The sequence below is a fragment of the Pipistrellus hanaki genome (genome assembly GCF_964339955.1).
Source record: "Pipistrellus hanaki genome assembly, chromosome: 2".
In the NCBI taxonomy this organism is placed as follows: Eukaryota; Metazoa; Chordata; class Mammalia; order Chiroptera; family Vespertilionidae; genus Pipistrellus; species Pipistrellus hanaki.
In genome coordinates this window covers 62,804,829-62,818,899 of record NC_140504.1, presented here as the reverse complement: position 1 = coordinate 62,818,899, position 14,071 = coordinate 62,804,829, and the positions used below count along the sequence as shown (strand labels likewise).

At 39.4% G+C, this 14,071-nt stretch overlaps 1 protein-coding gene across 23 annotated transcripts in view; it reads left to right on the top strand.

Moving 5' to 3' along the window:
* Positions 1–14,071, top strand: part of PHLDB2 (pleckstrin homology like domain family B member 2) — a 218,295-nt gene that overhangs the window by 144,557 nt on the left and 59,667 nt on the right. For all 23 annotated transcript variants that reach the window (XM_084873986.1, XM_084873998.1, XM_084873995.1 and 20 more), the window contains one exon: positions 10,786–11,169. In XM_084873986.1, coding sequence (XP_084730112.1) covers positions 10,786–11,169 — 384 coding nt within the window. The remainder of the gene's footprint in view (positions 1–10,785; positions 11,170–14,071) is intronic.

Here is a 14,071-nt window from a genome sequence, read left to right as displayed (position 1 = left end):
AACCTTTTTTTCTGACTGTTCACCCACACACATACTTCACACTCCCTTCAGCCATGTCTCTTAGTATATATAGTGACTATATATACTCAAATTTTTTTGACTTGTTCTTTTCTATTTAAATTGGGTTTATGCTTATTTGGAAAAATACTGAAAATAATGAGAAAGGAGTAAACATTCCTTGAGAATTCCATACTGAATGAGGACAAACTACTGTATTTTTTATTCTTTGTTCTTTTAGACCAGTAGCTGTCACAGATTATGTTAATTAATTAATGATGAATTCTGTATTTCTTTAATGAGGGAAGCAACAGCTTTTGTAAAGCTGGTTTACAAAAGTATTCCTTTTAGTTACTGAAAGGAAGTATGCTGGAATAGGATTTCTGATTTATATACCAAACATGTTAATGCCTTATAGGACAGTACAAATGTAACCTGTGCATTGAGTATAATGGGGAAAACATATTTATGAAGTCAGTAGTTTTGATGAGAAATGTCTTTTTCTCAAAAAGAAACACATCAAAATTCTCTGAATTTTATTTTCTAGAATTTGAAAAATCTAAGATTTATTTAAATGCAATTATTACTCTCTGTAAACTAATCAGAAACAGAGGTCTTTATATTTATTTAATTTATCATTGTCCTCAGGAGGTAGGAAAATATTTCGCCCACACAAGTGAGTCGTCCCCCTCCGCCCCCTCCTGCCCCGCTCAGATACAGAACACAGACAAATAAAGAACTTAGAGCATAAGTTCAATGGCCTCTGCTACAGATCAAAAGTAAACACTGGGGCAAGACTAATGGCTTTTCCACTGGGCACAAAATATTGTCCTGATTTGAACTCACAGATAGAAAAGCAGCAAACAAGTTAAAGCCAACAATAAACAAATGTCCAGTCATCTTTCACCTGAGCAGGACTAGATTCCAGTTCTACCGGACAGATCACCAAGTGGCCAGACCACAAAACCAGATTCCCAGTCATTGCTGCCACCAATGGGGACAGTAACTACAGGTGGTTTGCGAACCAAAACCCCAGTCAAACTTGGCTGAGAACCAGAGACAAAAACAAAAGCACAGGGTAGGAAAACAAAGCCTTCAGAGAATATCGAGGCAGTGAAGGTCAGGATCCGCTGCCTTTTGGGATTTGCTCCAGGAGCCGAAGGCAAGCCGGGCCTGGGCGCCCAGCCCATGAGGTATATACTTCCTGAGCAATGCAGTCCACTTGGACTTTTCACTGGGACTTCCAAATTGTCAAAGCATAGTTTTCAAAAAATAAACACAACCCTTACACAAATGCAGAATGAATAGATGCCAAAGATTTATTGAACTCATTAACGGGGAAACCAAGCAGCAGAGAGCCAGCTCACGAATCTAATTTCAGCCTTTTTTTTTTTTTTTTTTACTTAGCTTTGATTATAGCAGTGTTTCATCTGTGTGTTTTTTCTTTACTTTTAATTGAGTCTTAAAGATTGAACCCTAATTATGAACCTCTGAGGACCTGTTAATGGGGCATAATAAATTTCTTGGAGTCTGTAGCACGCAGCTTCCAACTGCTGTGCTATTTGAGATGTTTGGCTTTTTGTAATTTTTCTTCTTTCTTGCTCTCAGCTGCCAAACCTTGCTTTTATTATGCCAACTTTTTCTTTTTTTATGATTTGAGAAATCAGATATCAAGTCTTATTTTAAAGTATTCCAAATGAAGCGTTACTAGATATAAGTGAGGCCTTGATTGGGTCCAGTGTGCATGAAGTGTGTGCATGTCAGCTATCACACATCATGATGTCCTTTAGGACTGGTCAGTGGTCATTTAAACTTCCTACTTGGGCATTATTTTCCAATTAGGAGTAATGCATAAAGGATCTCCAGTGGGCTGGGATGCTGATCCTTTGACAAACAGATGTTCCAGAGGATAGAGAAATCATAAAGTAGACAGGATATTCTTTTATTCATCTCATTTGATACCCTCCCCATAATTCAGAGATAGTGATGGCTATCTTGTATTTGTTATGGTCTGGAGCAGTGAAGTACTTTTAAAAAGAAAAAAAAAAAGGAAAATAATCTGAAAGAAAACCCTGCTGCTGCTAAGAGTATTCATTTGCTTCCATTACCAAAAGCATCTGTGTGCTATCGTGGAGAACCGATGTACTCCCACAAACTGCTTTGTAGAGCAACCCAATATTTTCCGTCTGGTTGACGGCAGTCCTCTGCGGTGCCCTGATACACAGTATTGTCGCTGCTCAGAACTATGTAAGACCAGACTTGTTATTTATTTCTCAAACATTTTGCAATCTGATTCTGGCTCTCCTCATGGAATACGGTTTTCAACGTTTTATATGCTCTACCGTTTTGAAGATAAAGGTCGGCTTTCTTTCAAGTGCACGTTAATATCTCCATGGTGGTTATTATTTGAACAGGTGAAATGTCTGAGACAATTCTCCATTGTTCGGAAGGTGTTTTGCATAGCTCCTCTGAAATCGGTGTATGACTAAAACCTTTTAAGTTGCCCGAGGTAGGGACTATGTCTGTCTTACTCATCACTGTACATCCAACCCCAGGCCAGAAGACGAGGGCAGCATTGCATACAGGATTTAGAGAAGAGTGAATGAATGTTTTTGACTCATTCATGACACTTATTGTGACTTCCTTATTCTGTGCTGCAGGCTGTAACTTTAGTTTCCAGACATTTCAACCTTAAGTTTGTGCACTGAGATCCAGGTAATAGTGAAGCTCTATACAAAAGACGCAACTAAATTAGCACAAGCACATACATTTGATTTCCAGGAATGGAGAAACTCCTTTCCCGTTTTCAATTAAAAATGAAAATGTGAAAATGAGTTATCTTTCTTTGTTTTGAAAAGTTTATATAAAAGTCTTTATAAGAATTGGTGCTCTCCGGGATCATACAAAAACCAAGGCTGTGTACTGTTGAGTAGACCATAGGTCTCTAATGTTTCCAAAATTAAGTAAAAGTGTCATTGAGCATATTTAAGGAGATATGGAGTTTTATAACATAAATGTATATGTTGTTTAATCTTAAGGTGGTAAGACACAGGTACTATTTTTAAAGACCAGAGAGGAAAACATGTGCAAGTTTCTCTACCTGTAGCTGTGTGTTGCTTTTCTACCTGCTTCTTGCTGCATCCACTTCAGTGGCTCCTGACCCCAAAAGAAATGTTGGGGCATTCAGATCTTTCTGTATTGCAAACTTGACAGCATTTCTTGGTTGGTTTCAGAATGGACAATGTTAAGACAATGACACAGCCATAGTATTCATCTTTTTTTCTTTTTTCTTTTCCTTTTTTTTTTTTTGAAGTAGAATGTGTTTGGGATCTGAAGGCAAGCTTAGGTATTGAAAACTCTTTTGTCCTCTCTTCTGACTTGAAAGGCATCTGCTTCCTGATGTGGCCCTTCCTCCTGCTACATCCTGACTGTAGTTTTAATTTTTAAAAAAATGTTTGCACTAGTGGGAAGTGAGCCAGTTAAACTGCACATGGGACGAGAGGCTGGTTTTCCTAACCAAATAAACTTGGTGGCTCAAACTTATTAAAGGGATATTAAGGTATTATGAATCTCTTCCTGTATTCTGAGTCAGAGTGTCCATGATTACATTACATGATTTCATCTCCACATTTAGCAGCGCCTGCCTTGTTTCTGTGGAGTTTGCTTTACGTAGCTCTGATGTTTAAAGCAGCCAGCCAGTTCTTTGGGATCACTTGCCTTCTTTCACTTTTATGCCTTGTTTGGATGGTTTATAGAATCTAGCTCAGAAATATAGCAATGGGAGCCACCAATGTGAACCACATAATCTAAAATTTTCTTATGTGAAGAAAAATGGAGTGGGGGGGGGGGAGTGAAATTAGTTAGGATGTATTGCACAGCACAGGATTAAGTTGGTGATGCTATTGACTGCATAACTAAATCATCCAATCTCTAAGCCGACTTTCTAATAAAATACAAGTAAATATATAACTGTGGGTACTATAAAAAAGACCTCTATCTCTGGTCAGATCACCTTAAGTCACTAGAGAATAATGACTTTATCTTTTAAATAGGAAATTGTTGGCATATATGTAGATATTCAGTAAGTATTGAAATAATCATTAGCAAATTAGGATTGTCAACTGTCCCCAGTTAACCTAGAATAAAAAATTAACACTTTTTTTTCACTTGGAGGGCTGGGAGGGGGATAAGAAAGGAAAAAGTGGTGTTTAGCGACAATTTAGTGACTTCACATTAGTGAAACAGAGGCTAAAATCTTAGTGTGATTCTGTGGTACAGTAGTCTGTGACAGTTACTGTTAAAAGCAGGTTCTTCTGTATTGGAAAGCAAACCCTATCCAGGTTCTTACTACAGTGGCAGTGCAAGCTGTTGCCTCTTGATGGTGCCACACATTTAAAAATCCCTGCTCAGAACTGAGGGACCTGTACTGTGAATAGTACTTAACATAGTTTAGCACTCTCAGGTTAAATGCTGAAATATAAAAGGTAATTTAGGCAAAAAGGAGGCCCTATATGCCATGATTGTGGAAAAAGTCTCCTTTTTATAACCCGGTAAACCAATGTACGCAAGGACTTGTTTAGAAATGAGAAATAAAGCTCAAATTTTATAGAAAAATGTACAAACTAGATGAAAATTCAAAATATAGTATATCTAAATCAACAAGTACATAGGAATGGGGTGATGAGGGAGTACTATTGATATTTTCTAGGAAAAGTGATCCCTGTATTTTGTTTTTCAAATTACTTAGTGTCTCTAAATTAAAAGCCATTTATTTAAAAATGTCTCATCAAATAAGTTTATGGCTGCTAACTAATTATTACAATGAAAAATTTTCTTCCTCAATTCTAGAAAAGTTCATGGGAATATTTGCTAAGAAGGATATTTTTGTATTCACCACTTTTTCAACAGGAGAATTTTGATTCAGCCATCTCCAAGTGCAGGTTAAGACTTACTAGAAAGAACGTTTCCTGCCCCACCCCCCCCCTCACCCCCAAAGTTAATCTTTTTAGGAAATTGTAGATTCAGCTTCAATTACAATAAATAATTTGGAAATCTGTGTACCTTATACCCAGTTTCCTCCAGTGGTAACATCCTGCAGACTATGGTACAATATCACAACCAGGATATTGAACTTGATACAGTCAAGATACAGAGCAGTTCTAACACCACAGGCGTTTGTCCCCTTGCCCTTTAATAGCCACGCCCACTTTGCTCCTACCCTCCATCCTTCTCGACCTCTGGCTCATCTGTTCTTCATTTCAAGAACAGAACATAAATACTAGCTTATGCTGTGTAACATTTTGATTTCAGCTTTATTCACTCTGCAGAATTCCCTGCAGATTGTGCGAAGGTGTTGCATGTTGTTGCCTCTTTAGCTCACAGTCTGGGAGGTATGTGGCCAAGGAAATCCCAGGGGGGACTCATTTCTGTGTTTTTCCTCGGGTACTAGTTCCTAGCTGATCTGCTGTCTTTCTCCATGTTTCATGGTCTTCAGTAGGCCTCCCTCTGCAGGAGGCAATCTGGCTGGTCAAGGGAAAGTGCCGCCTCCATCACCGCACTGTTGCTGCCACTACTGGCCACTGCAGCCCCAAAGTGTTTTCATCCACACAGAATCCAGTTCCTTCACCACGAAAATTACAATTTTCTTTAGGCATTTTCAAGATGTGTCTTCCATTGGATATGACATTTCTTTTTTTCTTTATTTTTTATTCTCACATGAGGATATTTTCCCATGGATGACTGAGAGAGGGGTCAGAGTGGGTTGAGTGATCCCCCCCTCCCCCCCCCCCCCGCCAGTGCCCAAATTTCATGCACTGTGCCTCTAGTGTTTAATAATTTTCTAGAAAGACTTACAGAACCCACTGAAAGCTGTTCTAGTCACAGTTATCATTTATTACAGGGAAAGGCTACAGATAACGATTAGCGAAAAGAAAAAAAAAAATAAGGCAGAGTCAGGAGGTTTCAAATGTGAAACTTCCACTCACCTCTCCCTATGGATTCCGGGTGCATTGCCCCGACCCACCTTGCTGTGCGACGATGCACTGAGTGTTCAGCACAGAGTGAATGAAGCCTCTGCTCCACATTTCCTCTCTCAGGGATCAGGCGGCTGGAGCCAGCACCCTCTGTCACTCTGCCATGGCAAGCAAGGTGTGCAGTGAGTCATAGCCTGGCTGTCCAGGCAGAGGTGACACACATCACTTCTCACATTTCATTGGCCCATGCAAGTTTCATAGTCACATCTAATTTGGGGTAGGGAAGAGAAGAGCCATTTTACTGTGTCCAGAAATAGAACTGATCTTAGGAGCCTCAGTTACTATCCCAAGGGATTCATCTCTAAAAACAAGTAGATTTACTGCTACTGTTTTCCCCCCTGATTGTCTCCATTCAACCCCTGCCCTGCCCAATGAAGACATGAGAATTTGCTCGTGGAGTCCTGAAAATAATGCTGTCAGCCCAGCTCTTCTCATTCCTCTTTCTGACCAGGGTCTATGAATTTATTTCAAAAGTTTGTTTAGGGCTATTGGGATTTCTTGAGTCCTGATATTAAGAGGAAGAAAGTTGGCCTATTTCTATGTAGGTACTTCATCCCTCTTCCTATGAAGAGTCCCATCTCCCTTGCTACAGAGTGGTTGCTGATGGCTGAGTATATTGGGATATTCCACCCTATGCCTTTGATGGTATGGTTCCTTTACAGAAATGTCCTGCCCGTCCTAGTGTTCAGTAGGTCACACAGACTCATTTATTCTTTAGAACTCAACTCAAATTTGTCTTTCTGTAATTTTTACATTTTTCTGCGCTATATGTGAATTCATAAATTTTCTGTAAATCTCTGTTACCACTGTTTTCTTTAATCGATTACCCATTTGTGCCTTCTGTTAAAGTTTTTAGGCTAGAAATGTTGTCTTTTTTCATCACCACATATTACTGGGCATTGAGTAACTTAAAATGTTTGTTGAATTGAAGATTAGGGAGATACTGAATCTCTAGGGTTAACAGGAGAGAGAAATAAAGTCATACCTATCAGTTATAAAGGTCCTCTTAAGAAAAAAACAATCTCCTTTCAACTAAATTATATCTAACTGTTAAAGATTGACCTTATGTTTCAGGTAATAACTCAATATATTTAATTATAACAGAAGGATTTGAAAAATATTTTACCTGTGCTTAAGTATCAGCAATCAGTTTTCTGCTTAATTTATTTCTGCATTATATTGAGAGTCCTATGGCCTAGACCAGTGGTCGGCAAACTCATTAGTCAACAGAGCCAAATATCAACAGTACAATGACTGAAATTTCTTTTGAGAGCCAAATTTTTTAAACTTAAGCTTCCTCTAATGCCACTTCTTCAAAATGGACTCACCCAGGCCGTGGTATTTTGTGGAAGAGCCACACTCAAGGGGCCAAAGAGCCACGTGTGGCTCGCGAGCAGAGGTTTGCCGACCACTGGCCTAGACTAGCTGTAGTTGATTCCAAGGAAACTGGATGGTTTGAGGAGATGGAGGAGGACTGGGAACTGAGGGCTGGGAACTGTGATGGGCAACGCCAGACACATTCCCCTCAAGAGGAAAGAAAACTCACCCACAACTGTTTGTTTACTTTTTTAAACCTGAAGGAAAGTATGGCACACCATTTTCTTCAGGTATATTTTGTAAGATCTTATGTCTCCTTCAAAGCTTGCTTTGATTTGATATATGTGGTACACGGGGATGGAGGAAAGGGAAAATAGAGAGGGAGAAAAAATTAAAATGTATTTGAAATAATTTGTTTTGAGGTGACCTGCTTTCTAAACCCTAGCAGCATGGACCCTGTGGATATTTAGGTTCTGTGCTGGTGGCTTTTCAGGAGAATGTGCAGTAAATTGCTGGTTTGGAAAGGAGGTAGAACATAAAGATCTCAAAGAGAGTAGACTCCCAGCTCGGCATATGGCCAGGTGAGATGCCAAGGGAAATCGAACGTCAGGGAGTTTGCCAATCCCAGTTCGCACTTGATGTTCCAGCATAATTAATAGTGACCTACTTGGTTCTCAGAGTGCCCTGGTCTGGAGCAATCACCCTGGTTTTAGGCCATGCAGAGTGGAGAATATTGGTGTGATGAATGGGAAGGAACAAAATCCCAGAGTGAAGCGGACTCGAGGGAGAATTATTGTCTGAGGGGAAATTCTGTTCAGGGTTTTCCTTAAAAGGCTTCTTGTAGTGCTTTCTGAAATGCTTCGCTTAGACTTTGTTCTGACTCACTTTCTATCATCAGTTTATTTTTCTTTGGTGCCACTTTTATGGGGCCAGTGTGCCATGGCATGGCCTGAATTTGTTACAGACTAGTGGGCAGTAGTGGTGAGTGTGCGTGTGGGTGTGTGTGTGTGATTCGGGCCTGGACAGATTGGCTTGTGAATGGGATGATAAGAATAGAGAAGCACATACCAGCAGACCAGACTTCCTGTGCACAAGACTTTGAATGCTGCGTTTCACTCTCTGAATCGGCATTCATCTTCGCGTCGGGATCATTTATTCCCTCTGGAATTAAGCAAGAGCCCTGGCAGCAAAAGAAACTATTTTGGGAAGGAGATGTGGGAGGAATTTTGCTCTGTGTTATAAGCCAGGCAGAAGTATCTTTTATGCTTTGGAAGGCCGCATGTCCTGAGAGCCCCGGTAAATGGAAATGAACAATTTCCAAAACATCCCAACTGTAATGTCCAGGCTCAATGATCTAGAGCAGTGTTTCTCAAAGTGTGGTACACGTACCCCCAGGGGTACGGGAAGAGTTTGGTGGGGGTACGCGTTGCACCGGAGTTTGGTGGGGATATGCACTGCACTGTGCTTAGCTGTGCCTAATTCTATGTTCTCATGAGTATGAGGGGTACTCAGCGTTATGAAAATTATAGAAGGGGTACACATATGTCACAAGTTTGGGAAACACTCATCTAGAGAGATTAGTAAAAACTGAGTTTAGATGCTTCAACTGAATTTACCTAAAGGGTAGAAAAAATACTTTTCTTTGGAGATTAGCCTCTTAATGCAGATGCTGTTGAGAAGGGTAACATGTAACAACATCTCATTCCTGTCCCCTTCCTCACACATCCCCTTGCAGGTTCTTTCTGCATATTCTGGATTGTTGGAGAGGTTTAAAATAAGGCAATGACGGCTGAGTCCACCCCCCTCCCAACCCTCCCCATAAAGCTGAGGTGGGTAGGGCTTGGCAGCTGGTGGCAGCTGTGGCGATAAATAAGGACCGGGCTCCTGGATGGACAGGGCGCAGCGCTCCCGGGATGCGGGTGTGTGGCTCTGAGTGCCTGCCGTGGGAAGAGGCCATGAGGACGGAGCTGCAGCTGGAGTCCAGAAGTTCAGACAGTGACAGGGAGGTGGGGGCTTAAAGCAACCTGTTTAATAGTCCTTTTGATCAAGCTGTTGTATTTTGGGGCAGGGGTTGAGGGCATGTTGAGAAGCCAGGTAAAAGTCAGATACAACTCGGATGACTTCTGTCTTGTCATTGAATGAATGTATTTCATGGAAACCAGGGAATTATGTTGCTCTGTACCTACTTGACTTTTCTACTTGTCTCTCCTTTGACTAATTAAAAGCAAACTGCCTTCAGGATTGTGTCTTTACAGATTTACTGTAATTAGAAACTGAGAATAGCAGCCCAGTGCTGTTTAAACATTTTCTATTTTGTCACTGATGACCAGTTTGAAAAGGCTTTTCTCTAGAAGGCTTTTGAATTCTCTTTTCAGTGTGGTAGATTTCAGCACAACGGATGTTTTTTGTTATTTTATTGTTTTTCTTTCCCCTTAGATATTAAAATTAAGGTGAAGATGTTGAGATTCCTCAAACCCAAACAGTGCTGTCTAGGCTTATGATAAGCATTTTGTAAATTATACCCTATTGTTCACAAATATTTAGTAAATTTATTTAAAGTCAAGATTCATATATAGCTACTTGTTTTGCATGGGGAATGAGAGGAGTGTCCATTAGTGGTACCATTATAGACATCAATCTCCTATATATTGATTTTTTAAAAAAAACAAGCAAATAAACAATCATCTTATTTTTCAGATAAATAAATCAAAGATTAATGATTTCAGAATCTGAACTACACTGTTGTCTTTCTGCTTAGACACAATGTCAAATAGTCTTCATTTTCATGCAACATTCCCATCTTTTTATCATTTCAATTACTCGTGTGAGAAATTGGTGGAAAATACCTTCACATGATGATGAAACTGAAATTTTTGAATCATTTTAAGAAATAAAGTGAAGACCTAGATATGCCTGTGAAATTAATAAATTCTAAAATTTGCATTCTTCTTTTTGTATGTCTTAACAGTAGAATGAAATTTCTATAGGAAATTAGAGAATTTATTTTAAGGACAAATACTAAATCTATAGTGATGAAAGCGCTAGATATTGTTGAAGGGAGATAAGTACAGAGAATGGGGGCGGGGGTAAAGGTTTTTTGAAACAGAGATTTACAAACCATTTCAAGTGTTTGGAAAATTGTTAAATCAAGAAAGGGCTTACTGATTGCTTCTATGGGCTAAGACCAGCACTGGTATGTCCAGGTAAAGGGGGCAGCCCAGAATGTAGGTGGAGAGGAATATCAGACATCCATCGTTAACCTTGGTGACATCTGGATCCTTATACCTGTCCATTAAAGATGGAAATCATCCCCAGCCAGGGGACTGTGGGCTCATGTGTGGGACAAAATCACCAGTGGTCCCAGCCTCTTCATTCTTTCTATTTGGAGGTGTCTCCCTTCTCAGAGACTCACTGACCTTCTCCTCCCCTTGCGTTTCAGGAGAGACAGCGTCTGGAGACCATCCTCAGCCTCTGCGCTGAGTACACAAAGCCTGACAGTCGCTTGTCCCTGGGCACCACGGTGGCAGATGTGCAGAAAATCAATAAGGAGCTGGAGAAACTGCAGATCTCTGACGAGGACTCCGTGTTTGAAGAAGCCCTGGGGAACCCCGATGTCAGATACAGGTGCCACCAGAAAGGCGCCGGCCAGGACGCGGACGTGGCAGTCTTCGGGAGCCTGAGTCAGAGCAGCGCCGGCTTCCTTTCCCCCAGGAGCGCCATGAACGAGGAGCTGCTCAGGGACCTCTCCAGGACCCCCCCACCGCCCGCCTCTGCCTTTCTGAAAGCTTCCAACGAGTCCTCTTACCTAAGCATCCTGCCAAAGGTAAAGGGGACAGCACGGAGACTGGGATTGAGGGCCCACGCCTGGGCATCTGCATTAGCGTAGAGACTAGAGGCTTTATCATGCTTGTTTTCTAAATGAGTTCAGTGAGGTGTCAATTTATGAGGTATTTGCAAGGGGTAGCAAATTGGTGTTTATTATAAAGCAGTAAATTTGCACTGTAAAAAATACAGCAGTTCAGAAAAGTAGAAAGAAATGTTTCTCTCCATTCTATCCCTTCTAAGTTGTACACCTGAGAGATAAACACAAAGTGTTTTACATGCTTTCCTAATATCTCTGTGCATACATGGCCATATATTATAGGCATAGACATATATACAATGTTCTGTATTTTTCCCCTACCTAAATGTCTTGAGCATCTTTGCATATTAGTATACACAGCTTTACCTCATTCATTTCTTTCTTTCTTTTCTTTTTTTTTAACCTCATTCATTTCAATGGCTGACTAGTGTTCTGTGTTTGGGAATACTATTTCAGTTGTTTCCAGTTTTTGACTAGTAAAATCTACATGCAGCAAATATTCTAGGATATATATATATATATATTTGCACAATTGTGCAAGTATTATCTGTAAGATCGCTTACTAAAAGTGGAATGCTAGGTCAATGAGTTTGTATATTTTTTATTTTAATCAATATTTCCAAATTGTACTCAGAAGAGTTATACTTTCAACACTTTATTTTATGAGAACACCTTGTTCTCCATATACTTGCAAAGGCTGTTTCTTATCAAAATTTCTCAATTTGCTAAGCTAATAGGTGTAGTTAGCTTGTCTTTAATATGCATAAAAACATCTGTTTTAGTTGTTAATTTGTATTTCAATACATTTATTTATGTTCCTCACCCAATTTTTGGAAAATGCCTTGTTTTTACTGAGTAATAACTATTTTGGTAATGAAATTAGTCTTTTATCATGAATGATAATTTTGACTTCTGATTTTTTGTGTGAAATTTTTTGGACATATAAAATTTTAAGATTTATATGTCATCATAGTTATTATTTAGTTTTCTGGTTGTTTGCTGATTTTTAAAATGTCTTTCAATCTTGAGGATTTTTAAAATGGAGTTCAAGGAAAATTTTTGGTGCTATTTTTTCACACAGGTTAAGAATTTTTTTTCTATAAAATGTTTAAAGATTCTCCTACCTGTTCTCTACAAAGGATTTAAGAGCACTTTATAATAAAATATATTAGAAGATAAGTATTTTATTACAATAAAATTAGAACACCAAGATAGTAAAAAACAGGAAAAAGCAGAGTCTGGGAAAGCAAGTACCATAATCAAAAGAATTTATTTATTTAACAATAAATAGTACTAGTTTATTTATTTATTTAAGTGGCTCTGACCATTAAGTTAGACTCTGAGATACTTGGCAGAAGAATCAAATATAAAAAGATATGTTAGTTATTTTCGCTCTTATTGTTATTGTTGTTCTTATAAGAGAAGGACACTTACTGATTCTTTAAAAGAAATATGTCATCAAGGTACTAAATTCTGGAGGTAATTTATCACACTGAGTACTATTCAGGGGACTTTATGCATTTGTTTTTATTTTTGTTTGTTTGGCCGCAACAAGATCTTTCTTGTTAAAAAAGTTGAATGCTCCTGGTCAGAAGTCACCTGCCTTGAGTTCTCCCATTGTATGCATCAAAACCATCAAGACTCTGGATTGCCCAATCCCTTTTTCCTTCCAATGACTACATGTACCATTCTAATTCTCAACATAGATGCAACAGTTAAAAGCTAGGATCTGGGAGGAAACTCAAGAGTTGTCTTTCAGGCACAGTGAACGATCCGTCATTTGATAGTTTGGCCTGTTGTCACACTGTGGTTTCCCAGAAACCCTTTGCTACCTTTTTATCCTAAGTCCTTTCACATGGCTTCTCTTACGGAGTTCTGCTAGATTTTGTTTGGATGCTGAGCTGTGAGTTCTCCCTAAGGACCATCCTTTTGGAGACATGTTTCCTCTTGAAGAGGACTGTGACAAGAAAGCTGTTGCTATGTAAGTGAGCAGTTCAGGACAGATGTTTTCCATTGCTCAGATGTGCTTTTGTGGAGAGGGAGGGCTCTGGAGCTTGGAGCAGCATCCCTGTGCAAAAGGAAAAACCGTGCCTCCTGGGAGGCAGGAAACGCCAGGGGCTCCTGTGGTTTGCACACAGCAGCTTAGACAGGGCCAGTGAGAGGGGTCAGGTTCCCGGGAATGCATTTTTCGTTTATTCTCTTTGAAGACAGACATACGTTACCTCAAGACAGGAGATAGAATCTTTTTAAAAAGTCCTGGCCATTTGTTTTTTGGTGATCTTCCTCTTGGAGTAATCTGCTCACTGAAGTATTTTAAAAGTACAGTGTTTGCTATTAATCAATCTAAGGATTAGCGAAGAGAGGAATGTGAAAAATACTCTAAGCCGATTTAATAAAGCAAAGATTTTAATGATATTTAGGAAACTGGAGATTAACTGTTCTGGAACTTGCTTTACCAAACACTTAAAGATTCAGATAACTTTGGAAATATGCTAATTTTAATGAGCTTCAACCTCTTTGCCACCACCTGAGGTGAAAGTTAGGAGTACCTCACTCTTCTCCTTTTTCTTGCCCTTTTATTGAGATACCTACGTCATATAAGTTTAAGGTGTACAGCAAGCATGTCAAACTAGTCAGCCACGAGTTTGACATGCTTGGTGTACAGTATAATGGCTTGACTAACATACATTGCAAAACAATTCCCACAATAAATTTTATTAGCATTCATCACCTCCTATAATTACCAAAAATGTTTTTTTCTTTGTAATGAGAACTTTTCACTCTTCTCCTTTTGAGTAATCATTCTGTCTACAGTGGAAAACCCTCACACTTGCATCCTCATCTGGTTGCAAGACGTTTCTAA